Source organism: Bufo bufo, chromosome 2 (assembly GCF_905171765.1).
Source record: "Bufo bufo chromosome 2, aBufBuf1.1, whole genome shotgun sequence".
NCBI classification, from domain to species: domain Eukaryota; kingdom Metazoa; phylum Chordata; class Amphibia; order Anura; family Bufonidae; genus Bufo; species Bufo bufo.
The window spans coordinates 89,028,558-89,055,526 of record NC_053390.1 but is presented as its reverse complement, the minus strand read 5'-3'; the positions used below and the strand labels follow the sequence as shown (position 1 = coordinate 89,055,526).

The 26,969-nt window shown below is 45.3% G+C and overlaps 1 protein-coding gene across 2 annotated transcripts in view; it reads left to right on the top strand.

The window, feature by feature from the left end:
• Positions 1-26,572, top strand: part of LOC120992368 (adenine nucleotide translocase lysine N-methyltransferase-like) — a 75,489-nt gene extending 48,917 nt beyond the window's left edge. Inside the window, exons 3-7 of one of the 2 annotated variants that reach the window (XM_040421309.1) lie at positions 255-359; positions 14,368-14,508; positions 14,594-14,644; positions 26,051-26,170; positions 26,503-26,572. In XM_040421309.1, coding sequence (XP_040277243.1) covers positions 255-359; positions 14,368-14,508; positions 14,594-14,644; positions 26,051-26,170; positions 26,503-26,517 — 432 coding nt within the window. In that variant the 3' untranslated portion in view covers positions 26,518-26,572. Of the gene's footprint in view, positions 1-254; positions 360-14,367; positions 14,509-14,593; positions 14,645-26,050; positions 26,474-26,502 lie in introns of those variants that run through there. The other variant, XM_040421308.1, reaches the window with a different exon arrangement.
• The last annotated feature ends 397 nt before the right edge of the window (positions 26,573-26,969 follow it).

The window sequence follows — 26,969 nt, the reverse complement described above, 5'->3', positions numbered from 1 at the left end:
CTTACAAAAGGAATAATGTAAAAATAAAAAAATCGGTAAAATTACCCACAAACCACATTTTTACCAATAACTAAACTTTATTAAATATGTCCAAAATATTAAAATAATATACATAGATTTGCTCTGGTAATCAAAGCCTCATCAGGGTTATATAAAATTAAACACATAGCTGTTTTCATTCAGAAAAGTTGCCAGTTTCCATGGGCTGTGTCTGGTATTGCAACTCGGTACAATTCATTTATTTCTTTACACAGGTCCCATACTTACCTTCTGGCAAGATTCAAACTGCTAATGTGAGAAAACTATTACAAGGACGGAAAGGAAGATTGGTTGACCTTGGATCAGGAGATGGAAGACTGGTACGGTAGTTGTATGGGTGGGTTCACATTATGGCTTTCCCATCTGTTTAGGGTATACAAAAGACTTATACATTAATGGATGCCTCAGACTGATGCCATAAAGTGCCATCCATTTACCCTAGAGTTGTATTGTAAAAATAAAAAATAAAGTATACGTTGATGTATGCCTTTTTTTTACCAGACTCTTCAGGATACAAAAGTGTGGTGTGCTACTTCTTTATTATTATTTTTTTTACCAACATATAGGTTAAATGATGGCAAAAACGTTATGTGAACCCTCCCCACCCAACTGTACAACATGACTGCTCATGTCTTCATTGCTGCATGTATAGTGATAAAACAACCTGTCTCCTTGTAAGCACTATGATTAAAATGGTAAGAGTCCTGTTGGTAATTTCTGTGGCCTAACAACAGGGTGTTATTTGACTCTAATGGTTTGATCCCATTTTGTGTTTTGTAGCTTTTTTATTTTTTTTATTAATAACTAAAATTGTTATATTTTTTAATAAAATGCTGCCAAAAATGATGCCAATGCCTAATGTGTTAAAAGGTGTAATTGAATTAACTGTTATGGAGAGGTGAATATAAGTGATGAGCGAGCATGCTCGGCTGAACTGCTGTTCGGCTCGAGCATCACTATGCTCGGCAGATCCGAGTGCTCGGCCGAATAATTCGGGTGCTCGAATACAATTTAATAAAATGGAAGTCAATGGGAGAACCCCAGGCCCCCCCTGCTCTGAAGAGAAGAGGGTGTCTGGTTCATAAAAAAAAAAAAGGTTAGAAATTGATTTTTGGCAACCGCATTAAGAGGATAGCTGGATGCGTCTTAGACGACTATTATGTATAACATACAATAGACAACCACACAAAGGCTATATGCCAGGCATGGCCAACCTGTGGCTCTCCAGCTGTTGTAAAACTACAATTCCCACCATGCCATGCTGTAGGCTGATAGCTGTTGGCAGTCTGGGCAACTTGGGAGTTGTAGTTTTGCAACATCTGGAGAGTCTCAGGTTGGCCATCCCTGGTATATGCCAAAAGCCAGGTATGTACAAGCCATTCATCTATCTTACAATGGCAGCCTTGTGCACTATGAGATATTCCAAACCAGCTCTCAGCTGACCGAGAACCAGTAAACCTCAAAGTTATTTTGCATCTGTTGGATGGCTTGGGTGGACCTGCACACCTAGATCCATATCATTAGGGCGACAAAAAGTTTTCCGATTGTTCTAACATAATATTCAATAACCTTTTCTATACAGTTTTGTCATGTAAAAACTCATTTGCATAAACACGGGTGTGGCGAAACCAACCTCGCCACTGGGTTTTGGAGGGGCCTGGCTACCAGCCTCTTGCCCCAGGATTATGGGCCCTCTCATCAACCCATGCAAAACTTAAACCCCATGGCGATTTGACTGTGTTTGTGGCATCTGAGCGCTCAGATCCAAGCCATATGGGGACATGTGGGGTTTTGAGATGTGTGACATAACCATCTGTCTGTGTAATTGTATTGTATGTTATGTGAGGGTACCCAGTTAGCTCATTTTATTGTATTCATGTTGTCTGAGTGCCATTCACCTAATAATATGCACTCAGACTTGAGCTGTCTGGGAATGTGTTAAATGTCTATGTGTATTGTAAAGGGTGGGACATTGTATGTTTGAGTAAGTGATGTCTGTTCCATTATCCCCACGTGTGTATTGGCCATTCCCCTTTGTCCTGAGAGATAATTGAATTACTTCTCGGGGGTTTCCAGGGCAGAGAGGAGGAAACCATGATGCATTGTGGGGATTTGTTGTAACATATTGATTGGTGGTATTTCAAACCCCTGTGGGCAGTACTATGTTTTTGGTTTGTAAATAAAAGAGGCTGTACGTGAAGTACAGTCAGTTCCTGTTTTAACCTTTCTCATGTTGAGGCTGATGTTTGGGTAACTGATCGACGCTGGGGATTGCTATACGCTGGGAGATTTGCTATACTCCCCTGGCTATAACTACTAGCTCTTGTAAGAGCTTGTTCCTGGTTCCTGCTCTCTGGATTTAGGAGAGGTTCACCTACTGGAGCCTGGAGCCTTGTCGTAGGTCCAGGGTGGGTAGGAGACGGTGAGACCTCAACCAAGCTTCGGCGGTTCGTGGGGTCTGCAGTGCGTACGGTGTCAAGTGGGGTGCTTGGAGTCCTCGGAAAGCACTAGGAGCATCTATTCAACGGAGGTACCCGGTCGGGGTGCAAGGCGTTCCGTTACATTTGGTGGCAGCAGTGGGATGGCGTCCTAGTGTGAGGAGAAGCAGCTCGGAGACACCGTTCGTGGATTTACTAAATTGAGGGCAACGCTAGTATCCATACAGCGCCCCTGGCTACAGCAGGATGGAATCGGCTAGTCTTCGGACAGCGTTCTATGAAGAGGGGGAGGAGGCAGCCGCAATCTACAGGGATGCAGACAGAAAGGAAGTCTGGTATGATGCCCTGGAAAATGCCCAGCGGCGGCGAGGTAAGAGTCTCCCCAGTTATGAGCAGCAGCTACAGAAGCGTGTGGCGATGCGGATGGGTCTCTTGGGAGAGCAGCCCCTGGATGACTGGGTAACAGAGCTCCAGAATCTGGTATGTAAGGAGCTTTGGCTAGAGGACGCTTACCAGGCCCTAAGGTGGCATGTCATTCAACATTCCCCCTGGGCAGCTGAGCATGACAAGCCAGAGGGAGAGGAGTTTTATGGTCCAGGCTTGTTATGGGAGTCCTTTGCAGAGCCTGACTTCGGGAGCCCGGCACAGTCCAGACTTCAGAATATCTTCTACGAGAGGGAGGCTAGGCTGGATTGGGATGACCCCCATGAGGTAGAATAAGACCTGGCTCACCTAGCAACCCTGGAGTGGGAACTGGAGCAGGACTACCGAGATCTCTTCCACTCCATTGAGAGGGCTCAGCGAGAGAGCAGAGTGTCAGACCCAGGTCCAGAGCCCTTCAGCTGGAAGGATATTGTGGAGGTGTTCTGGGAAGACCCAACTGAAGTATCCCCTGCTTCAGTGCCAGCTACAGAGGTAGGGGACCTCATAGACTGGTCCTGGGGGAAAACCCATATGGCAGGTGGAGATGGGACTGAGATCTCTCCACCGGCCCTACAGGGATGCTGGGCAGTCGGTCCAGATCCCCAACGGCAGCCGGAGTTTCAGGGAGTAGGGACAGTTGGTCCTGCTCCCCAGCGGCAGTATGTTTTGCAGGGAGAGGAGAGCATCGTCTCCATTCCCCAGCGGCAGTGTGTTGTAAAGAGAGAAGAGACAACCGATCTCTCTCCCCAACCACAGGGGGACAGCACCCCTAACTCCGATGGTGCAGATGGGACCGCGGTCTCTGCACCAGGCCTACCGGGATGCTGGACGGCCGGTTCAGATCCCCCACCAACCCTGCAGGAATGCCAGGAGGAGGAGGTAAGCGATTCCTCCTCTCCACAGCCGATCTGCAACAAGGTCCTGGGGATAGGATTCCCTGACCACATCCCAGCGGAAGAGCTGGCATCTGGGCAGAGCGCAGTCGGCCTCTGCCCTACCCTATCCTCTTCTCCAGAGCCGGACATCCCACAGGTTACCCCAGCGGAAGAGCTGGCATCTGGGCAGAGCGCAGTCAGCCTCTGCCCTCCCCTATCCTCTTATCCAGAGCCTGACTCCCCACAGGCTACCCCAGCAGAAGAGCTGGCATCTGGGCAGAGTGCAGTCAGCCTCTGCCCTCCTCTATCCTCTTATCCAGAGCCTGACTCCCCACAGGCTACCCCAGCGGAAGAGCTGGCATCTGGGCAGAGTGCAGTCAGCCTCTGCCCTCCTCTATCCTCTTATCCAGAGCCTGACTCCCCACAGGCTACCCCAGCGGAAGAGCTGGCATCTGGGCAGAGCGCAGTTGGCCTCTGCCCTCCTCTATCCTCTTCTCCAGAGGCTGACTTTCCACAGGCTACCCCAGCGGAAGCGCTGGCATCTGGGCAGAGCGCAGTCGGCCTCTGCCATCCCCTATCCTCTTCTCCAAAGCCGGACTTCCCACAGGCTACCCCAGCGGAAGAGCTGGCATCGGGGCAGAGCGCAGTCGGCCTCTGCCCACCAAGTACCTACAGCTCCAAGCTAGAGAGCAACAAGGAAGCAAGGAGTAGCAGATGCCCCCTCAACAGCTGGGGACATTCAGAACAGAGCCAGGCCCCAAAATTCAACAGGTCCAGTATTGGGTTGTGGGTGGACTGCCAGACTAACTCAGGTACTGACCGTGAGGTCAGGTATCTGGTTAGTCTTCCCTGAGAGGGGGAGATATGTGGCGAAACCAACCTCGCCACTGGGTTTTGGAGGGGCCTGGCTACCAGCCTCTTGCCCCAGGATTATGGGCCCTCTCATCAACCCATGCAAAACTTAAACTCCATGGCGATTTGACTGTGTTTGTGGCATCTGAGCGCTCAGATCCAAGCCATATGGGGACATGTGGGGTTTTGAGATGTGTGACAGAACCATCTGTCTGTGTAATTGTATTGTATGTTATGTGAGGGTACCCAGTTAGCTCATTTTATTGTATTCATGTTGTCTGAGTGCCATTCACCTAATAATAAGCACTCAGACTTGAGCTGTCTGGGAATGTGTTAAATGTCTATGTGTATTGTAAAGGGTGGGACATTGTATGTTTGAGTAAGTGATGTCTGTTCCATTGTCCCCACGTGTGTATTGGCCATTCCCCTTTGTCCTGAGAGATAATTGGATTACTTCTCGGGGGTTTCCAGGGCAGAGAGGAGGAAACCATGATGCATTGTGGGGATTTGTTGTAACATATTGATTGGTGGTTTTTCAAACCCCTGTGGGCAGTACTATGTTTTTGGTTTGTAAATAAAAGAGGCTGTACGTGAAGTACAGTCAGTTCCTGTTTTACCCTTTCTCATGTTGAGGCTGATGTTTGGGTAACTGATCAACGCTGGGGATTGCTATACGCTGGGAGATTTGCTATACTCCCCTGGCTATAACTACTAGCTCTTGTAAGAGCTTGTTCCTGGTACCTGCTCTCTGGATTTAGGAGAGGTTCACCTACTGGAGCCTGGAGCCTTGTCGTAGGTCCAGGGTGGGTAGGAGACGGTGAGACCTCAACCAAGCTTCGGCGGTTCGTGGGGTCTGCAGTGCGTACGGTGTCAAGTGGAGTGCTTGGAGTCCTCGGAAAGCACTAGGAGCATCTATTCAACGGAGGTACCCGGTCGGGGTGCAAGGCGTTCCGTTACAACGGGCATATGGGAAAGACATGCAAATGAGCAGAATCTGCCTTGTTTTTCAGCTGTCATAAGACTATGAAAACCAATAGATGGCGCTATTGAGTTACGAATAGCGCCCTCTATTGGTTTCACAGTCTTGTGACGAGACAAATATTATTGTCAGAAGACTATGAAACCAATAGAGGGCGCTATTGAGTTATGAACAGCGCCCTCTATTGGTTTCACAGTCTTATGACGAGACAAATATTCTTGTCAGAAGACTATAAAACCAATACAGGGCGCTGTTCATAACTCAATAGCACCCTCTATTGGTTTCATAGTCTTCATAGACTGAGTCTTATGACAAGCTTATTAGTGTAGCCTTTTGCATGGAAAATTCGTGATTTACTGGTTCTCAGTCTGATGAGAGCTGGTTTGGAATATCTCATAGTGCACAAGGCTGCCATTGTAAGGTAGATTGATGGCTTACACATACCTGGCTTTTGGCATACAGCGTTTGTGTGGTTGTCTATTGTATGTTGTACATAATAGGAGTGTAAGATGCATCCAGCTATCCTCTTAATGCCATTTCCAAACCATTTTGATGGGGTTTCCATCAATTTCTAACCTTTTTTTATGAATCAGTCACCCTCTTCTCTTCCGAGCACGGGGTGCCTGGTTGTCTCCCATTGACTTCTATTATACTCGGGTGCTCGGCAGAGCACACGAATATAGCAATGTGTTTGGGACAAACACCCGAATACTTTGGTGCTCGCTCATTACTAGTGAATATCTATAAAGACAGGAAAAATACATCCCTTACTCTTATTAAATGCTGACCCTGAAGCGTGCAGCTTTATGCAGATAAATATAAAATATGGGACAAAATAGTGCAACATGCTTTGCTTTTTTGTCTGTAAAATGCTGTGTTTTCTAATAGTCAATAGGGTATGTCAGGTCACATTGGCTTCCATCATTCGATGGAACACTGCTTGTATTATTTTCATTATTGCCTATAATGGAACAGAACTTAAATAAAAATGCCAGTGTGAACTCAGCCAACAGGGCTTCAACTTGGAATATCTCGGGCTATATAGCAGCTACAGATATGAGTAATAACCTATAGATGTAAAACTGTATGTTGGCCTTTTTCATGCAAGCTCTGGCTGCTACACATGATCTCACACTTTACATGGTACGAAACAAAGGGCATCTTTGGGCAGCACAGTGGCTCAGTGCTTAACATAGGTTTGAATCTGACCAAGGACAACATCTGCATGGAGTTTGTATGTTCAACTTGATTTGCGTGGGTTTCCTCTGGGTACTCCAGTTTCCAATGACATACTGATAGGGAATTTGTGAAATCTAAAGGGCTTGTGGAATATGTTGGTGTAAGTAAATATAATAAAGAAATGTACTTAATAATGTTGTTACTGCACTATTACACTCCATCACTACTCAGCTGGCACATGTGGTAGAAAGTGACAATCCGTGAGTGGGGATTTGCCTATTTTTTTTTCTCAGTTTTACCAACAATTTCCCCTTTTACTAATTCATCCATCCAGTTCCTTTTTCAACATCTGGGTGGGGTCCTTGCTTAGTTCCCTATAAGACCTTCATAAGGACCCGTAGGAATTGCAGTAAGAGGAAGGATTATGTACGAGAGGCAGACATCCTCCAGGACAGATTTGAGGTGAAGGGATGCGATGCAGATTTCATAAGGGAAACAAAAAATGTTCATGGGAAGAATGAGGAGGCAACTACTGTTACAGAATAGGAACATAAGAGATGTGTTATTAAGCAGGGCGGTAATGGGAGAGGAGGAGGTTACTATTCCACCCGTTATCTCACAATATAACAGCCTAGCCGGTATACTTAAAGTAATAATAAGAAAACATTGGGATGTTTTTCTGCAAGATAAAACCATTTACAGGGCATATCCCAGACAAACCTAGATTTGTGTGCAAAAAAAAAAAGCTCAGAATCTTAGAAATATGATAGCCCATAAGATTAAAAGTAAATCTGACTGGTATGAATTTGCTGGTGAAACATCATTACCAAATGGCTTCTTTTCCTGTAGAATGCATGTGTTGGCGCAAATTAGGTCTGAGAAAATCCTCCTTATGAGAAGAGATGAGATTGAAGGCAGCTCTACACAGAATATAAGACAACATATTACCTGCTGCACCTAGGGGGGCTTGTATTCATTAATATTCCCATGCAATACAATTTATGTGGGCACGACGAAAAGACCCTTATTCCAAAGATTCCGGTTATATTAATTATAACATCGAGAGAAGATATGACAGCCACCCGGTATCGAGACATTACAGTGAGAAACACAAAAGACAATTTAAAGGTTGCTAAGTATGTGCCACAAAAAGAATAAAAACAGATTAGAGAGGAGATTATATTAAAGCTATGTTGAGCTGATTTTTTATTTTTCTTTTTACCTGATTTCGATGGCTCCAACTGGATTAAATTATGAAGTGGAACGATTCGCTTTTGATTGAAACATCTGTCATTTTTGAAAATCTGTAACCAGAAATTTTTGTTCTTAGAGTTAAGGAAAGTAGTTCAATACCTTTGTATCCACCACCCCAGATCATTTGGATTTTCCGATTGTAAAATAGTACACAGATGTGTGATGTCAATGACAAAAGAAAACGCTTATTTTTCCAAAGCGTGCCTGACTTATTTTTTTTCCACATCAGTATCCGTAGCAAGAGTGACGTTACTAAACTCTCTGTTCAGCATTTTGGGGATACATCAGACCGGTGGAGTTTATCAGACAGTCAGACTTCTCACACGAACATACTGGACTGGAACCTGTGCAGCTTTTGCTAGGACATTTTGAAAATCAGATAATAGTTAATTCGTGGTTTCCAAATGCCCTTAAAGGAAACCTGTCGCCAGGAAAATGAAAATTAATCTGCAGAACCATGACAGGAGGAGCGGAGCAGGATAATGTACAGTTTTATCGGAAAAGATTCAGTAAAACTTTGTAATTTATTCATTTATATCCATGCTCATTCTGGGCTTTGAATTCCTATCAGTCATAGAAGGAAGGCTGTCAATCACTAATAGGACTGACTCCTTGACTTCAAAGCCCAGAATAAGCTGGAATTTAAATGAATGAAATACAAGTTTTACTGAATCTTTAACCATAAAACCATATATCAATCTCCTCAGCTCCTCCTGCTCTATAATATGCTGCCTGAGGATTAATTTGTATTTTCATGGGGACAGGTTCCCTTTAATATTCCCAAATTGTGTATCATTTAAAAAATGTATTGCTCGGTTTTTGTTTGATCCTTGGGTTTAATTGTGCCAGCTAAGTAGTGGTGGAGTGTGATAGCAGTAACCACATATAGCGATTTAGTAAATTTTCTGCTACATTATTGTGGGAGCGTTACCGCAGCACTATCCATCTTGGGGTAGTAGCACCAGCCTGTTCATACTTTAGTTTTAGACAATAAAATCTGTGGGTGAACTGGAATCCACCAATTGCCACTTACCACATTCCCTATACACTTTACTGGAAACCTGGCATGCACGCCAAGGCAGCCACCTTTCCATTGAAATGTATAGAGAATGCAGCGTCTGGGAATTTGTGAATGAGGGTCCCATAATATTTGTATGTTGCTGTACAGTGGTCCCCCAGAACAAAGTTTACTGGTGAGCCCTAGACACCCCAGTCCGGCACTGAGTGGTTTGCATACAAGGATGCACCCTGTATTACAATGTCATCGCTGGAGCAGCAGGGGACTGGGCAGTGTGGGAACAGGGGCAGCGGGGGTTCATTGAGGTTAAGATGCGGAGTAGTTTTTAAATTATTATAATTATTTTTTTTTTTACCTGGACACCCTCTTTAAAGTATACACATGTGGTGTTATTTAAAGGAGTTATCCCATGACTAATGTAAAAAATGAAAATCAGACATCATATAGTACATGACAATCTCTCTAACAAAGCTAGAACCAGCCCTGTCCTCACATGGATCCAGAGATCTCCACATTCATTGCTCTGCTAGATTTATATCAAGCTGACAGCTCAAGGGGAGTGTCTTTTCTGCTGCAGCAAAGGGGGCGTGTCTCAGCTTTCCCGATCACAACTCAGGAGGTAGTTGAAGGATGAAGCTGAGCATGTGCGGCCATCTCGGTGAGCAGGTCAAAGAAATAAAATAAAAAAACAGGTGGCGTTATACAGATATTTTATTGAATTACTCAGTGGCCATGCTAAATTTTTAATTACGTGTAGAGTTGAGTGGACACCTGGAAGTTCGGGTTCGGCCGAACTTCGCAAAAAAGTTTGAGTTCGGGACACGAACTTGACCCCGGACCTGTTTTTGTTTTTTTTTGTTCAAATTTGGGTAGACCCCAAAACATTGAGAAATATAAAAAATAAAACAAAGAGAAAGTGCGCTGGAGTACAACAATGGCTGGATGAGGCCGGTATACATGTCTATTCTGCACAAGGTACGGAGAAGTCCTGTGGGATCCCTGCCTGGTTCATTTTAATGAACGTGAGCTTGTCTACATTGGCTGTGGACAGGCCGCTGCGCTTGTCTGTGATGACGCCCCCTGCCATGCTAAACAAACGTTCAGACAATATACTGGCTGCAGGGCAGGCCAGCACCTTCAAGGCGTAAAGGGCAAGCTCAGACCATGTGCCCAATTTGGAGACCCAGAAGTTGAAGGGGGCAGACCCGTCATTCAGTATGTATAGGCGTGTGCACACATACTGCTCCACCATATCGCGCGTCCCCGTGACGTCCACAATCCAATTGGATATCTTCCCTATCAACTTTCCATGTTCTTTTATGCGCCTACCATGGTGATCACGGGGAATCGGGGTTCAATGCCGGAGAGGGAGCCTGAGAAAGGGATACCACATCCAAGGGAGGTCAATGGCTGAAATCTGATCGGGTGGAAATGTGGGACAAGTTATTAACATAAATTCAGCACATGCGCCAGGCAAGGGATGTGCGTCAAACTGGCTAGGCCCAGAGCTGCTACGAGATTTGGCCCATTATTGCACACCACCAGGCCGGGCTTGTGGCTCACTGGCACTAACCACTCATCGGTCTGTTGTTCCATGCCCGTCCACAGCTTCTGCGCAGTATGGGATTTTTCCCCCAAACAGAAAAGTTTCAAAACTGCCTGCTGTCGTTTCCCCCTTGCTGTGCTGAAGTTGGTGGTGAAGGTGTTACGCTGACTGGATGAGGAGGCGGTAGAGGATGGGGAAGTGGAGGAGGAGGAGGAAGCAACAGGAGGCAAAGAGAAGCGCCCTGCAATCCTCGGTGGTGGAAGGACATGCGCCAAACTGCTATCCGCCTCAGGCCCAGCCACCACTGCATTTACCCAGTGTGCTGTTAGGGAGATATAACGTCCCTCACTGTGCTTACTGGTCCACGTATCCGTAGTTAGGTGGACCTTGCCACAGATGGCGTTGCGCAGTGCACACCTGATTTTGTCCTCCACTTGGTTGTGCAGGGAAGGGATGGCTCGCCTGGAAAAGTAGTGGCGGCTGGGAACAACGTACTGTGGGACAGCCACTGCCATCAGATTCTTAAAACTGTCCGTGTACACCAGACAGAATGACAGCATTTCAAAGGCCAGGAATTTGGAAATGCTGGCATTCAGGGCCAGGGATCGGGGGTGGGTAGGCGGGTACTTCCTCTTCCGCTCCAGTGTTTGGGGGATAGCTGAACACTTCCATGGGACATTGTGGAGATGCTTGTTGACCGAGGTGGTGGCGTTGCTGGCACATCCTCTGTTTGCGGGGTGGCAGGTGCCGCTGTCACTCCAGTGGGGGATGAAGAGGCCGAGACTGCAGCAGAAGAGGAAGCAGGAGGAGCCAGAGACCTTTCTTGGTTTTTGAGGTGTCTACTCCACTGCAGCTCGTGCTTTGCACTTAGATGCCTGGTCATGCAGGTTGTGCTCAGGTTTAGAACGTTTATGCCTCGCTTCAGGCTCTGATTGCACAGCGTGCAAACCACTCGTGTCTTGTCATCAGCACATTGTCTGAAGAACTGCCATGCCAGGGAACTCCTTGGAGCTGGCTTTGCTGTGCTCGGTCCCTTGGTGCGGTGGACAGTAGCAGGCATACTGTCTAGGGGACGGCCGCTCCGCTTTTTCATCCTGCTCCCTCTTTTGCTGTGCTGGTGGCTCTGTGCGACCACTGCCTCTTCCTCCGAACTACACAGGTCACTCGCATGACCTGGATTCCATGTGGGGTCGAGGACCTCATCATCCTCCACATCATTTTCCACCCAGTCTTCACCCCTGCCTTCCTTGTTGGTCTGCACACTGCAGAAAGCCACAGAAGTTGGCACCTGTGTTTCGTCGTCATCCGTGATGTGCTGCGGTGGTCCTCCCATGTACTCCTCCTGAAACATAAGTGGTTGGGCATCGGTGCACTCAATCTCTTCCACTTCTGGGGCAGAGCTATGTGGATGGCCCTGGGAAACCCTGCTAGCAGAGTCATCAAAAAGCAGAAGAGACTGCTGCATGACTTGGGGTCAGACTGCTTGGCTGATTTGCAAGGGGGTGAGGTGAAAGACTGATGGCCATGGGCTGCAGGTGCCAACTCTGATCTTTCATAAGGGGACTGGGTGGGAGACAATGTGAAGGAACTGGAGGCACTGTCAGCCACCCAATCTACTATCGCCTGTACTGGCCTCACCATTCGTAGCACGGCATTCGGGCCTATCAAATAATGCTGAAGGTTCTGTCGCCTACTCGCATTTGAGGAAGGTGTTTCACTTGTGCGTGTAGCTGGCACAGATCGACCACGTCCTCTCCCTTCAACAAGAACTCCACCAACACCAGCAGCACCACGACTAGGGCCACGTCCATTATTTGACTCTCTCCTCATTTTTTGCAGTCACCCACCGAAGTAACAGACGTTTTTACTAAATTTTGTTCCCTGTCACCTATGCAGAGCAGGGGTTTTTCAACGCCAAAAATGGGTTAATGTCACCCACCAACGGAACATACGAATTTTTTACAATTATTTCTCTGTCTGCTATGTAGAGCAGGGGTATAAAACAGCCAACAATGCAAATATGCCAACCCCTGAACTCACAGACGGATTAACTATATTATTGTCCCTGGCACATATGCAGGTGCAGGTGTACTTCAGACAAAAATTGGTTTGTCGCCCACCTAACTAACAGACGGATTAAGTATTAAATTATTAATATTTATTTTAGATTTTGCATTACGCCCACCAAAAAATTGCTGTAGGAAGGTCAGCCACAGAATGAACAGACAGATAAATTATCTTTCTGTGTCCGGGTGTAAAAATGGTCTATTGCACATGTGCCCTGGCTGTGCAATTGTGTACCTGGCCTATGTTGGTGCAGGAACCCACCCTCTGAGCCACTTGTCAATGACTGGCCTGATAACTGTGGAAATGTCACCCCACAATCCTACAGATGGATTAACTGTATTTATTTGCCTGGCTGTCAGATATGCAGCACAGGTCACAAAGGTACTTTATGGCCAGAAAAAGGTGTTTTTTTTTCACCCACAAATTCCCAGTTGTATTTACTGATTTATATTTCACTATCAGATTTGCAGTACAGGCCACGAAGGTACTTTTAGGACAAAAAAAATATGATTTTTTTCACCCACAATGAAACAGATGGATTTAACTGATTTTCTTTCACTATCACAAATGCAGTGCAGGGCGCAAATGTACTTTTTAGCAAAAAATAATTAATTTGCTCCCCCGGAAATTTACAGATGGATTTACTGAATTGATTACACTCACATATGCAGCACAGGGGTACTTTACAGAAAAAAACATGTGAATGTCACCCCCTGGGTCCCTGAACTCACAGACGGATTACCTATATTATTTTCCCTTCCCCTGGCACATATGCAGTGCAGGTGCACTTAAAAAAATGGGTATATGTTGCCCACTGAACTAAAAGAACAGGATTCAATTATTGTCCCTGGCACATATGCAGTGCTGGTGCACTGAACTTGCACAAAATGGCCGCCGACGCCCACCTAACTAACAGATGGATAAAATTTATTTTTCTATGTCACTGGGCTCAGGGCAGGGTACAAAAAAAAATTAAATCGCTGTAGATCGCAGAGTTAACAGCAAGTTCTGATATCAGATTCTTTCCTATTCTCTCCCTCACAGCAGCAGCATCCTATCCCTACACTAATCAGAGCAGAGTGACGTGCAGCGCTACATGACTTCAGCTGATATAGAGGCTGGGTCGCATGCTGCACTGGCCAATCACAGCCATGCCATTAGTAGGCATGGCTGTGATGGCTTCTAAGGGCACACGAGTTAAACGCTTGTTGACTGGCTGCCCTGCAGCCTTTCAAAAAGCGCCATTAAATCGCTGAACTTGAACCCAAACTTTTACTGAAATGTTCGGGTCCGGGGTAAAAAAAAATCGTAAAGTTCGGTACGAACCCGAACTTTACAGTTTGGGTACGCTCAACCCTAATTATGTGCTATTACTAAAGTATTCCGATCCGTGTGCTGGTTTCAAAACTGTAGAATATTTTTCATGAGACAACTCCTTTAAGCACTGAATGGCAGTATTAAGTGGCTAGCATTATTTGGACACTATATGAAGTTTATTATGTTGGTTTTATATCTGTAAGTATTATTTGGAGGCAAAAAGATTTCATTTTGTGGACAACTTCAAGAGAGATGGGTCTTGATATAGAAAGTTATTAAAGGCATCTTATGTACTTCTCCATTGGCAACTTTGAGATCAAAGTGTCTACAGTGTGTTTGCTTTTTAAAAAAATTAAGACATTTTTTTTTTTCCATGTTAGGTTTTTGCTGCAGCGTCTATGGGGTTCCACGGCACTGGCTATGAGTTAAATTCGTTCTTGATAAATTGGGCAAAAGTTAAGGCATATCGGAGAGGGATTTCTCAGGAGCAAGCAACTTTCCTCAAGCAAGATTTTTGGAAAGTAAGTAGATATCCTTGACTTTTGTATAACAGTAATTTTCCAAGGTTCATAATAACCAAATAATTTTTCATTGTGTGTTTTGTAGGCTGATCTATCAAAGTATAATCATGTGACTGTGTTCCTGGCACCGAGTGTTGTGAGTAGCGGCCTTTTAATATTTCAGTATAATCGCTCAGTTGTCCGGTCTCATTTAGGAAAAGGCACTTAGCCAAAAATTATTAAGAATAAGAAAACCTGTATTGCATATCCACATGCTGTGCATTGATCTGTTCACATTGTGCAGTACTGCATGGTTGCTGTGGTGCTGATCCTGTGGGTTGGTGTGGCCCAGTGCCAAAGAGGAAAATGTCTGACAGCAGGAGTGCTGTTGGACAGCTGGGTCACGCTGCCTCTGTTGTATACTATTGAGTATGCTGAGAAGCACTGTAAATTATGCCGGCATAGATTGTTTACTACTGTTCCCCATCTCTGTATACAGTGTGCTCCATGAATGCCATGTATACAGATCGGGAAGTAGCCATGACACTTCCTCCTCCCGTCTCAGTGATTACGGGATTGCCAGGTAACTGCAGGAGATGTTGGGTCTCAGCAGACCCAGTTCAGCTTTGCAGTGAGGCTCTGGACGCTGCATACCACTGTAACTGGGGCTGACCTATTAGCAATCAGGAAAAAAATTTAATATTAAAATGCTCCCCCAAATGTCTTGTATGATAGTATAAAAGGCACAATGTGTAAAATAAGTGAATGAAGAAAAAAAAGCTGCACTGCTAGTCCACATCACAGCCCCTAATGCTACAACCCCACCCTCAAGGACCATAAACTATATATTCTCTATAACAACCATAACAGAACAGGGCCACAATTTTTATTTTTTTCCCCAGGTATGGAAAAAATAAAAGCAAAATACTAAAATAAAATGACATGAAAATAAAAACCCAGTGAAAAAAAAGAAGCAAAAATTATTTGATTAACTGAATGGAAAAAACTAAAAACGATGGCTTTCAAAGCCAAAAAATGGAAATGTTTGGTCATGAAAGGGGGGAAATAGTTTGGTCCAGAACTGGTTAATGCATGCCGGCAGCAGGGAGGTGAGTAAACATGACCTATAAAGACTTCTAATAATAATGTGCTCATTACTGAGCCCAGAATTGGGTTATGAGCAGATTATTTTTTGTCGTTAGCTCTGAATTTGCTATTCAGATTTGTGTGGAAGAACTTGAATGTGAAGTTCATTTCTGCGCTTCATTAACTTTATGTCCTGTTTGGAGTCATGTAATTGCACTTTTAGTCCATAAAACTGGTAATTTGCGAACACACAATTAATACGTCACCCAAATTTGTAAATGCAATTACACGAGTGATGACTAGCAGCCAGCGCAGCGTTCAATGTTGTAGTCTATAAACATCTATTCATAGCGTTGTAAGAGGAACGAGAAGCTGGAGCAGTTGGCTGTCAGACTACAGCTTTAAAGGGATATTTCCATTGTCGACATTTATGGTATATGTATGTGATCTTCCATACATGTCTAATAGATACGGTCTTGCTTAACTATTTCTGTGACTCCCATATGAGTAAGGCTACTTTCACACTGGCGTTTTGGCTTTCCGTTTGTGAGATCCGTTCAGGGCTCTCACAAGCGGTCCAAAACGGATCAGTTTTGCCCTAATGCATTCTGAATGGAAAAGGATCCGCTCAGAATGCATCAGTTTGCCTCCATTCTGCTTTGGAAGCGGACACCAAAACGTCAGTGTCCGTCTGACGATACTGAGCCAAACTGATCCGTTCTGACACACAATGTAAGTCAATGGGGACGGATCCGTTTTCTGTGACACAATCTGGCACAATAGAAAACTGATCCGTCCTCCATTGACTTTCAATGGTGTTCAAGACTGATCCGTCTTGGCTATGTTAAAGATAATACAAACGGATCTGTTCTGAATGGATGCAGACGGTTGTATTATCTGAACGGATCCGTCTGTGCAGATCCATGACTGATCCAAACCAAACGCGAATGTGAAAGTAGCCTAAATGAAGACCGTCGCGCACTTGCATGGCCACTTCTCCATTAATTCTCCACCTGGATGCAGGGGATCAGGGGATCTAAAGATACATGCCGGTCCTAGAGGTCAATTTACTTGCAGAGCAAGTGTATCGCTCATGTCCTAAAGTTTTATTTTGGAGTCATAGCTAGGCTTTTTCTTCGCCCAGGGCAAAGACTAATGGAAAAGAAGAACACCAGCGGCTCAACCTCTCACCTTAAATGGATCAGGTGCTCACCTAAAAAGGCCCAAAAGAACGTAAACAGTGGTAGATATATAGGGGCACACTCAAATAGGAGTACTAAATCCACCAGGTGGATGTAATTTATTAAAACCCACACAAATAAAATAGAATACTATAAAATGGCAACAATGTATGTAACATGAGCGCCTTTAAAAACAAAACCACTATATATCATATACTGGCTATATATTCCATCTCTTTGCCCAGTATAAAGCTGCTCCTAAAATCGTCCAGCATAGGCAGATGTCAGCCTGATAGTGAATTCGACCTGCCAATGCACTATATGCAGGTGGCTGTTACGCTGTAGAGGACCGTATCATCAATAGGTGCAAACTCCAGGCATAGTCCAGAACGTACTTCTATTGTGTCAATAAGCAGTCACTGATAACTTCAGAATAACCACAACAGCGGTGCCTCCTGACAGGAGCTGGGTCTTACCCTTCTTCACTGCGTTGTTGCAGCGCTGATTCCAGGCGGCCGCACACCAGCGGCGCCCCACATGGTGTGCTAAACCTCTACGTGGCGTCCCACGTGACCTGGTTGCTCTGGAGACCGAATGAGGCTAGGTTGATGTCACTGGTAAGGGACGGCTTTCCACGGATTAGAACGTCTCAGATTCTTTCTTTATGTGGTAATATTGTCTCCACTGGATAAATGAGACATACGCTCACTCCTTACGCCAGACGCGTTTCGAGGTGCTATACCTCTTCCTCAGTGGCCAACTGAGTGAGCGCTTTCACACTCTTATAAAGGGACTAGTGTTCCCATAATGCTCCGCTTTATTGTGCATTGTTGAAACTCTGGAATGGAGTGGAATATCTACATTGGCGTATTTATTCTCAAGCCTTGAAATATAGTGGATCCATATTGTAAAAACATGAATAAAACCCACATCTTTTATGTATAATACAAGTTCAATAAACTGCTAAAATTATAAATATATAATAGGAATGGAAGAAAATAGCGCCAACTACGCAACAGTATGTATTACAGGTCATGCCGCATTGGAAACGCATGCGGTACCGCTATCAATGAATTGTAACTAAACCTAAGGCATACGTCTTATAGGATACAAGGGGAGCAACAATGTACAACAAGACCAGATATCCTATAATTATCTCATATGATTCCCTCGATCTATAACACTTATACACTTTCGTTCCTCAAGAGACTCATAGGGGATGGACTGTTCTGAGTAGCGAGGAAATATCGAAATAGTATTGAAGGAATATTGAAGAAATATAGAAGAAATATAGAAGAAATATATTCCCCCATCCCATATATTTCTTCGATATTATTTTGATATTTTTTCGATATTTCCTCGCTACTCAGAACAGTCTATCCCCTATGAGTCTCTTGAGGAACGAAAGTGTATAAGTGTTATGGATCGAGGGAATCATATGAGATAATTATAGGATATCTGGTCTTGTTGTACATTGTTGCTCCCCTTGTATCCTATAAGACGTATGCTTTAGGTTTAGTTACAATTCATTGATAGCGGTACCGCATGCGTTTCCAATGCGGCATGACCTGTAATACATACTGTTGCGTAGTTGGCGCTATTTTCTTCCATTCCTATTATATATTTATAATTTTATCATCAGTATATTGAACTTGTATTATACATAAAAGATGTGGGTTTTATTCATGTTTTTACAATATGGATCCACTATATTACAAGGCTTGAGAATAAATACGCCAATTTAGAGATTCCACTCAATTCCGGAGTTTCAACAATGCACAATAAAGCGGAGCATTATGGGAACACTAGTCCCTTTATAAGAGTGTGGAAGCGCTCACTCAGTTGGCCACTGAGGAAGAGGTATAGCACCTCGAAACGCGTCTGGCGTAAGGAGTGAGCGTATGTCTCATTTATCCAGTGGAGACAATATTACCACATAAAGAAAGAATCTGAGACGTTCTAATCCGGGGAAAGCCGTCCCTTGCCAGTGACGTCAACCTAGCCTCAATCGGTCTCCAGAGCAACCAGGTCACGTGGGACGCCACGTAGAGGTTTAGCACACCACGTGGGGCGCCGCTGGTGTGCGGCCGCCTGGAATCAGCGCTGCAACAACGCAGTGAAGAAGGGTAAGACCCAGCTCCTGTCAGGAGTTTGCTCGATTGTTGTGCATTTATAAGGCACCGCTGTTGTGGTTATTCTGAAGTTATCAGTGACTGCTTATTGACACAATAGAAGTACGTTCTGGACTATGCCTGGAGTTTGCACCTATTGATGATACGGTCCTCTACAGCGTAACAGCCACCTGCATATAGTGCATTGGCAGGTCGAATTCACTATCAGGCTGACATCTGCCTATGCTGGACGATTTTAGGAGCAGCTTTATACTGGGCAAAGAGATGAAATATATAGCCAGTATATGATATATAGTGGTTTTGTTTTTTAAGGCGCTCATGTTACATACATTGTTGCCATTTTATAGTATTCTATTTTATTTGTGTGGGTTTTAATAAATTACATCCACCTGGTGGATTTAGTACTCCCATTTGAGTGTGCCCCTATATATCTACCAATAAAAGTATTGATATTAAAAGGGAATTTCAAATCTCAGAGGGACAGGAGAATCTTGGAATACAAGTTCATGATAACCTTTGACACACTGAGATCAGGAATGAATGCGTCTTATGGATTTATGTCCTTCTACATCGCTTAACGAATGTGGCCCTCAGACCTCTTGGGTTCATCACATTCATGGACTGGACATCAATTCAAGGACAATAAAACTTTCACATTTCTTATCTATAATCCTCATGTATAATTGCTCCTGACCATTTACTGCTACAACTGTTTGATTCCTACTTCACTCATATTGATCTGCTTTACATCACTTGTCTCATCTATCTCATCATTCCTATGTCATTTTGATCCTTGCACGGCCACCAGTTCACCTGCCCATCATGCGCATCAAAACATCCGGCGACAAGGGAGCAGCCAATAGCAGGCCGCGATGGTGACCAGCCTCCCTAGCATCGTGGGTGACGCTAGGAAGGCTGGTCACTGTCGCGGCCTGCTATTGGCTGCTCCCCCGTCGCCAGATTTTTTGATCCGCATGATGGGGAGATGCAGCGGTGGCCGTGCAAGGATCTGGAGAGATGCGGGTGCCGGGGACTGGGTAAGTATTGTCTACAGGAGGGGCCTGGGCATTGTTGGGGGTATTTGTTCTATTGGATAACCCTTTTAAAAGGTATTGTCACGGGGTTCCAAAGGTGCACTCGGTCCCCCATTGCCCGCAGAACTGTTGCTTAGCTTTTGGAATGAGGTTCTGTGTTTGACCTCATTCCCAGGGCGGCTTTACTAGCTGGGTGGCTCCCTACTCCTAGTCTGCCTTGAGCGCCGAGCTGATCACTCGGTTCTCGACTGGTTGGTCTGTCGGTCATGTGACGCTGGCCACGTCACATGACCCTCACTCCCCACTATAAATACAGGCAGCCTGCTGGCTACAGGTTGCCTGTTAATTTCTAGGTTCCTGGCTATTTGTTGGACTACTGAATATTTACCTGATCCTGTTCCCTGACGATCCTCTGCCTGCTCCTCCTGTACTGCGCATACATCCTGGTTTTGTGACCTCGGCTCCCACCTGACTACTCTCTTGGACTCCTCTTGTACTTCGCTACTCTCCTGGTATTTGACCCCGGCTTCTCCTGACCATTCTTTGCTTAATCCGTTGTACTGCGTAGCTCTCTTGGTTCTGACCCGGTCCGTTCATGTTCCGTATTTTGTCTTGTCTGTCTTCCCTGCACATATCCTAAGTTAGGGACTGCCGTCCAGTTGTCCCCTGTCATCAGGACTCGTGAGGCAAGTAGGCAGGGCCAGGGGTGAGGGTGGAGCGCAGTGGTCACTACCCTTCCCCCTGTGTGTGTGTGGACGTGACCATTACAGATTAACAGGCCCAATAACCACTGTATCATGAATCCTCTTACTACCCTGACTGACCATGTCTCTAACTTGACACAGAGGGTGCAGGAGCTAGGAGAGAAACTCCGTTCTTGTGAGTTAGGGCAAGGTTCTTCCACTCCTCTGTCCTCCAGTCCATATTTTGAACCCCAGATCAAGCTCCCAGAACCCTTTTCTGGAGACCGGAAGAGGTTTCTCTCCTCTAAGGAGAATTGCAAACTCTACTTCCGTTTGCGCCCCGTGTCCTCCGGTCCCGAGAGCCAACGCGTGGGGATTATCATTTCTCTACTACAGGGTGATCCCCAGGACTGGGCATTTTCGTTACCTCCTGGGGCCAGTTGTCTAACTTCTGTGGAGGGTTTTTTTCAGGCCCTGGGTACCCTCTATGACGAACCAGACAGAGCCCTGGTAGCCGAGACAGCTCTTAGGGCACTGGTTCAGGGCCATCTCCCTGCGGAGGAGTATTGCACCCAATTCAGACGGTGGTGTGTCCCCTCAGGATGGAATGAACCAGCCCTGAAGAGTCAGTTTAGGTCTGGTCTATCTGATAATTTAAAAGATCTATTGGTCAATTACCAAATTCCTGAGACCTTAGAGGAGATGATGACCCTAGTTGTCCGACTTGACAGACGAGTTAGAGAGAGACGACAAGAACGACAGTTCTGTTCTCAGATGGTGGTCCAGCCAGAGGCCTTTTCCAGGGACAACACTGAGGTCTCCACCGAGGAACCCATGCAGGTTGGCATGACCCGGGGTAATCTTCGTCGCAGACGCGGAGAGTGCTTCTACTGTGAAGATCCAGGCCATTGGATCAACAAGTGTCCTAAGAGGGACCTCTCTGACAAGTCTTCTAAGGCAAGACAACCTAAAGACCAGGTACACCCTGATTTTTCTAAAGGTAAGCTTTTGGTACCCATAACAATTTCTCTGGGGGTTAATAAGTGGCCGGGTAAGGCCTTTATTGACTCCGGTTCAGCGGCCAGCTTTATTGACTTTGAGTTTGCTTGTAAATTGGGTATTCCAATGTTTGCTTTACCTACACCTATCCATGTCATGGCTATTGATGCTACTCCCCTGATTGGTGGTACGGTGAGGTCATGTACCTCTGAAATTTCTCTGTCTGTGGGTGTGTGCCACTCTGAGAGATGTTCTCTTCTAGTCCTGGAGAACCTACCGGTTGAGGTGGTACTAGGGTTGCCTTGGCTCTGTTTACATAACCCCACAATTGATTGGTCCAAAGGAGAGTTGGTGAAATGGGGACCTAAGTGTGACTCATGCTTGTCCGTGGTCCAGGCTGGGGTTTCAGTAAGGTCTAATACATTACCCTCTGTTATTAAGGAATATTCTGATGTGTTCTCGTCCCTTACTCCAGAGGTTCTACCCCCCCATAGACCTTATGATTGCGCCATAGAGCTAATTGAGGGTGCCGAATTTCCTAAAGGTCGAATTTATAATCTTTCAGGGCCCGAACGCAAGGCCATGGAAGATTATATTAAGGAGAGCCTTGCTAAAGGGCATATTAGACCTTCAGTCTCTCCTATGGGAGCAGGGTTTTTCTTTGTTAAAAAGAAGGATGGTGGTCTTAGGCCTTGTATTGATTACCGGAGATTAAATAAAATCACTGTCCAAAATAGATACTCTCTCCCATTGATTCTGGATTTATTTAACCAGGTTTTGGGGGCAACCTGGTTTTCCAAGATTGACCTGAAAGGGGCATACAATCTAATCCAAATCAAGGAGGGAGACGAATGGAAGACAGCGTTCAATACTCCGATAGGACACTTTGAATATCAGGTGATGCCTTTTGGACTCAGCAATGCCCCAGCTGTGTTCCAAAACTTAATGAACGATATTCTTAGGGAGTTCTTAGGTAAATTTATTATTGTCTATCTTGACGACATTTTGATATTCTCTCCTGATTTCGAATCTCATGTGTCCCATGTCAAACAAGTATTAGAGGTGTTGAGGGAGAACCAGCTATCCGCTAAGCAAGAGAAATGTGTCTTTGGTGTACAGGAGATACTGTTTCTAGGGCATGTTTTGACTCCTCACGCCTTTAAGATGGATCCTGGTAAGGTTTTAGGAATTAAGGAATGGGTAAGGCCTTCATCCTTAAAGGCTTTACAACGGTTTTTGGGTTTCGCTAATTACTACCGTAAATTTATCATGAATTTTTCTGTAATTGCTAAGCCATTGACCGACCTTACTAAGAAAGGGGCGGATTTGGAGAATTGGTCTACCAAGGCCATTTCTTCATTTGAAACATTAAAAAAGGCATTTAATAGCGCTCCCATTCTGATCCAGCCTGATCAGGAGAGACCCTTTATTGTGGAGGTGGATGCGTCCGAGGACGGCGCAGGAGCAGTCCTTTCACAAGGTCCTGCTAGCCTCACTAACCTGAGACCGTGTGCCTTCTTCTCTAGGAAATTCTCTCCCACGGAGAGAAACTACGACATAGGGAATAGGGAGCTGTTGGCCATTAAATGGGCATTTGAGGAGTGGAGACATTTTTTGGAGGGGGCAAGGCATCGAGTAACTGTTGTCACTGACCATAAAAACCTAATGTTTCTCGAGTCCGCTAAGAGGTTGAATCCCCGACAAGCCCGATGGGCTCTGTTTTTTACCCGTTTTGATTTCTCCATTACGTTCAGGCCGGGAAGTAAAAATGTGAAGGCAGACGCATTATCTCGGAGCTTCCATGCTTTTCAACCCACTGAGACGCCGCCTGAATCCATCCTACCAGCAAACATCTTCTTAGCGGCTCTAACCCAGGATATCTCGGCTCGCATTAAGGCTGAACAACATCTGGCACCGGTATCCACCCCAACAGATAAGTTGTTTGTTCCCGTACAATTTCGTCTCCAGGGATGTCAAGTCCTACGTGTCAGCCTGTGAGGTTTGTGCCAGGTCTAAGACACCTAGGACTCGCCCTGCTGGTAACCTACGACCCCTACCCATTCCCAGTAGACCCTGGTCCCATATCTCGATGGACTTTATAACTGACCTACCGCTGGCGGAGGGTAAGACTGTGGTTTGGGTAGTGGTCGATAGGTTTAGTAAGATGGTTCATTTCATTCCCCTGTCTAAACTTCCGAATGCTAAAACCCTGGCATCTATTTTTGTGAGAGAGATTGTTTGTTTACATGGCATCCCGGAAAATATTGTTTCGGACAGGGGTGTGCAGTTTGTGTCCAAATTCTGGAGGGCCTTCTGTCAAAGATGTAAAATTTCGTTGTCTTTTTCTTCCGCCTACCATCCTGAGAGTAATGGGCAGACTGAACGCCTTAATCAGTCTGTGGAACAATTCCTGAGGTTGTATGTTGCTGATGACCAGCAATTATGGGTCAAATTCCTTCCGTTGGCTGAATTTGCTCTGAATAACCGTGTCAATTCTTCTGCTGGGGTCTCCCCTTTCTTTTGTAACCATGGTTTTCATCCCCGTTTTCATTCTGGGTCGTCCGTCTCCTCCTCTAACCCTGAAGCTGATAAACTCTCCTCCGAACTGTGCACAGTTTGGGCCCGGGTTCAATCGAACCTAGAAAAGGCTCAAAGTTCTCAAAAACTCAAGGCCGATAGGAGACGTTCAAGGGGGGTGAACTTTCAGGTTGGGGATAAAGTATGGTTGTCCTCGAAGAATCTATCTCTCAAGGTAGCTTCTAGAAAATTTGCTCCTCGTTTTATTGGTCCATATAAGATCACGGAGGTGATTAACCCGGTATCATTTAGGTTGGAGCTGCCCGAGTCATTCCACATTCATAATGTGTTCCATAAATCTCTACTTAAAAAATATTTTGAACCGGTAGTACCATCGAAAGCCTCGCCTCCGCCGGTTCTTGTTAATGATGCTGTCGAGTATGTGGTGTCTAAAATAGTGGATGTCAGGAAGGTGCGTAATTCCTTGCAGTACCTGATTCACTGGAAGGGGTATGGACCTGAAGAGAGATCTTGGGTACCTGCCAGGGAGGTTCATGCTCCTAGACTTGTTCGTAAATTTCATTTAGAACACCCTGAAAAGCCATCGCCTGAAGTCTTGGGTCCAGTGGCCCCTCGTAAAAGGGGGGGTACTGTCACGGGGTTCCGAAGGTGCACTCGGTCCCCCATTGCCCGCAGAACTGTTGCTTAGCTTTTGGAATGAGGTTCTGTGTTTGACCTCATTCCCAGGGCGGCTTTACTAGCTGGGTGGCTCCCTGCTCCTAGTCTGCCTTGAGCGCCGAGCTGATCACTCGGTGCTCGACTGGTTGGTCTGTCGGTCATGTGACGCTGGCCACGTCACATGACCCTCACTCCCCACTATAAATACAGGCAGCCTGCTGGCTACAGGTTGCCTGTTAATTTCTAGGTTCCTGGCTATTTGTTGGACTACTGAATATTTACCTGATCCTGTTCCCTGACGATCCTCTGCCTGCTCCTCCTGTACTGCGCATACATCCTGGTTTTGTGACCTCGGCTCCCACCTGACTACTCTCTTGGACTCCTCTTGTACTTCGCTACTCTCCTGGTATTTGACCCCGGCTTCTCCTGACCATTCTTTGCTTAATCCGTTGTACTGCGTAGCTCTCTTGGTTCTGACCCGGTCCGTTCATGTTTTGTATTTTGTCTTGTCTGTCTTCCCTGCACATTTCCTAAGTTAGGGACAGCCGTCCAGTTGTCCCCTGTCATCAGGACTCGTGAGGCAAGTAGGCAGGGCCAGGGGTGAGGGTGGAGCGCAGTGGTCACTACCCTTCCCCCTGTGTGTGTGTGGACGTGACCGTTACAGGTATCAAGAGAAATCTCAATCTTTATTCATCTTGTAAGACAGATAGTGTGGCCATACACATGAGATGAATGCTTATTTTGATGGGACAGGTTGACCATCTAATGTGTATAGGGGTGTTCTGACTACCCTAGTGGCAGATTTTAGGGGAAAGAATTTCATGATCCTCTTGTTGTCAAGGAAGATAATTCACACCAGCAGAGGTGTCAGGCAGCAACTTGTCACCCTCTCCCCATTGAAAATACATGCATGCCAGCCAAGTGTGCCGGTGTATGTCAGAAATAGCTGTTAGACAAACAAGCTACTGTATCTAAGGTGTATAGCCAATTTTACTTTCCCCCTACATCACGTTACAATACAGTGCAGTGCCTGGTAAAGAGGTCCAGAATACAAAATCAACAGAATAAGCAATGTAGGGCCATTAAGTGAGTAAGGAATGCTGGGAGAGTTCAACTCTGAAGCCTGCATAATAGTGAACGCAGCTGTGGACTTCAATACAGACTGTAATTCACAATCAGTAAATATAATGTAAGTAAAGCAATGTAGAAATGGGGTAATTCCATGTATCTGACTGATTCTTTTTTTCTTGGAGGTGGAAACCCTGAAGAAGAAGTTAGCTGAAGAACTTCCTGATAACGCCAGGGTGATAGTTTGTCGCTTTCCATTACCTGGATGGTCACAAACATGCACTGAAGGTTCAGGGTTGGACCAGGTCTGGGCGTATGATATGGCTGATGTTAGAAAAGATTCTGATCCCCCGCTGTCTTAAATGAGATTATCTGGATTTGTTAATAAAGCTTGAAGATCACCGTTTCCCCAGTGCATATTTAATGACAACTACTAAATGTGTTTCTTTGTACAATATTACCTGTGAAGGAATAGTTGTTTGGGCTTCCCTAATATTTTTTCAGCCATATTCTTTTGAGTTTCAGCTGCACAGCTAGATGTATTTCACTCAGAAGCAGGGGGCATCTCCCTTCTATCGAAGCCAGCACTGTACTTCTGTGATGTCCTTTCCCTAACTTCCACTCTATTTGTTTTCAGTTCTGGAGCTCTTAGAGCGGATACGGAGGGATAAATCACACTTACAGAAAAGCAGGAGGCTCCTGTGATGTTCAGAAGCAGTGTAGAAGCAGTTGTTTTATCAGACTCACAATCTCAGCTAGCTCTGACATGCCCCCACTTCCTCTTCACCTTATTCTAAGTCTCTGTCACCAGAGATGAATCTTGCCTGACAACAAGCAGTGGACTGCAAGATAGGTAGAAGTGAAACCCCTACTGGCCAGGACTTTTTTTCTTCAGGGGGATACAGGCATATTTTTTTAAATAAAATTATTTAGAAATTTGCTAGGCAATACACCATTCTCTATTAAATGAAATTGTGTGAAAATGCAGTGAGTTTTTAAACTTCAGGGATAGCGTTAGTCAGGTCTGCCAGCTATGAGAACTGACTGGATGGGAGACCACGAATTGGTACACATTTTTGAAGATTTGGCAACCCTGGTTAGACT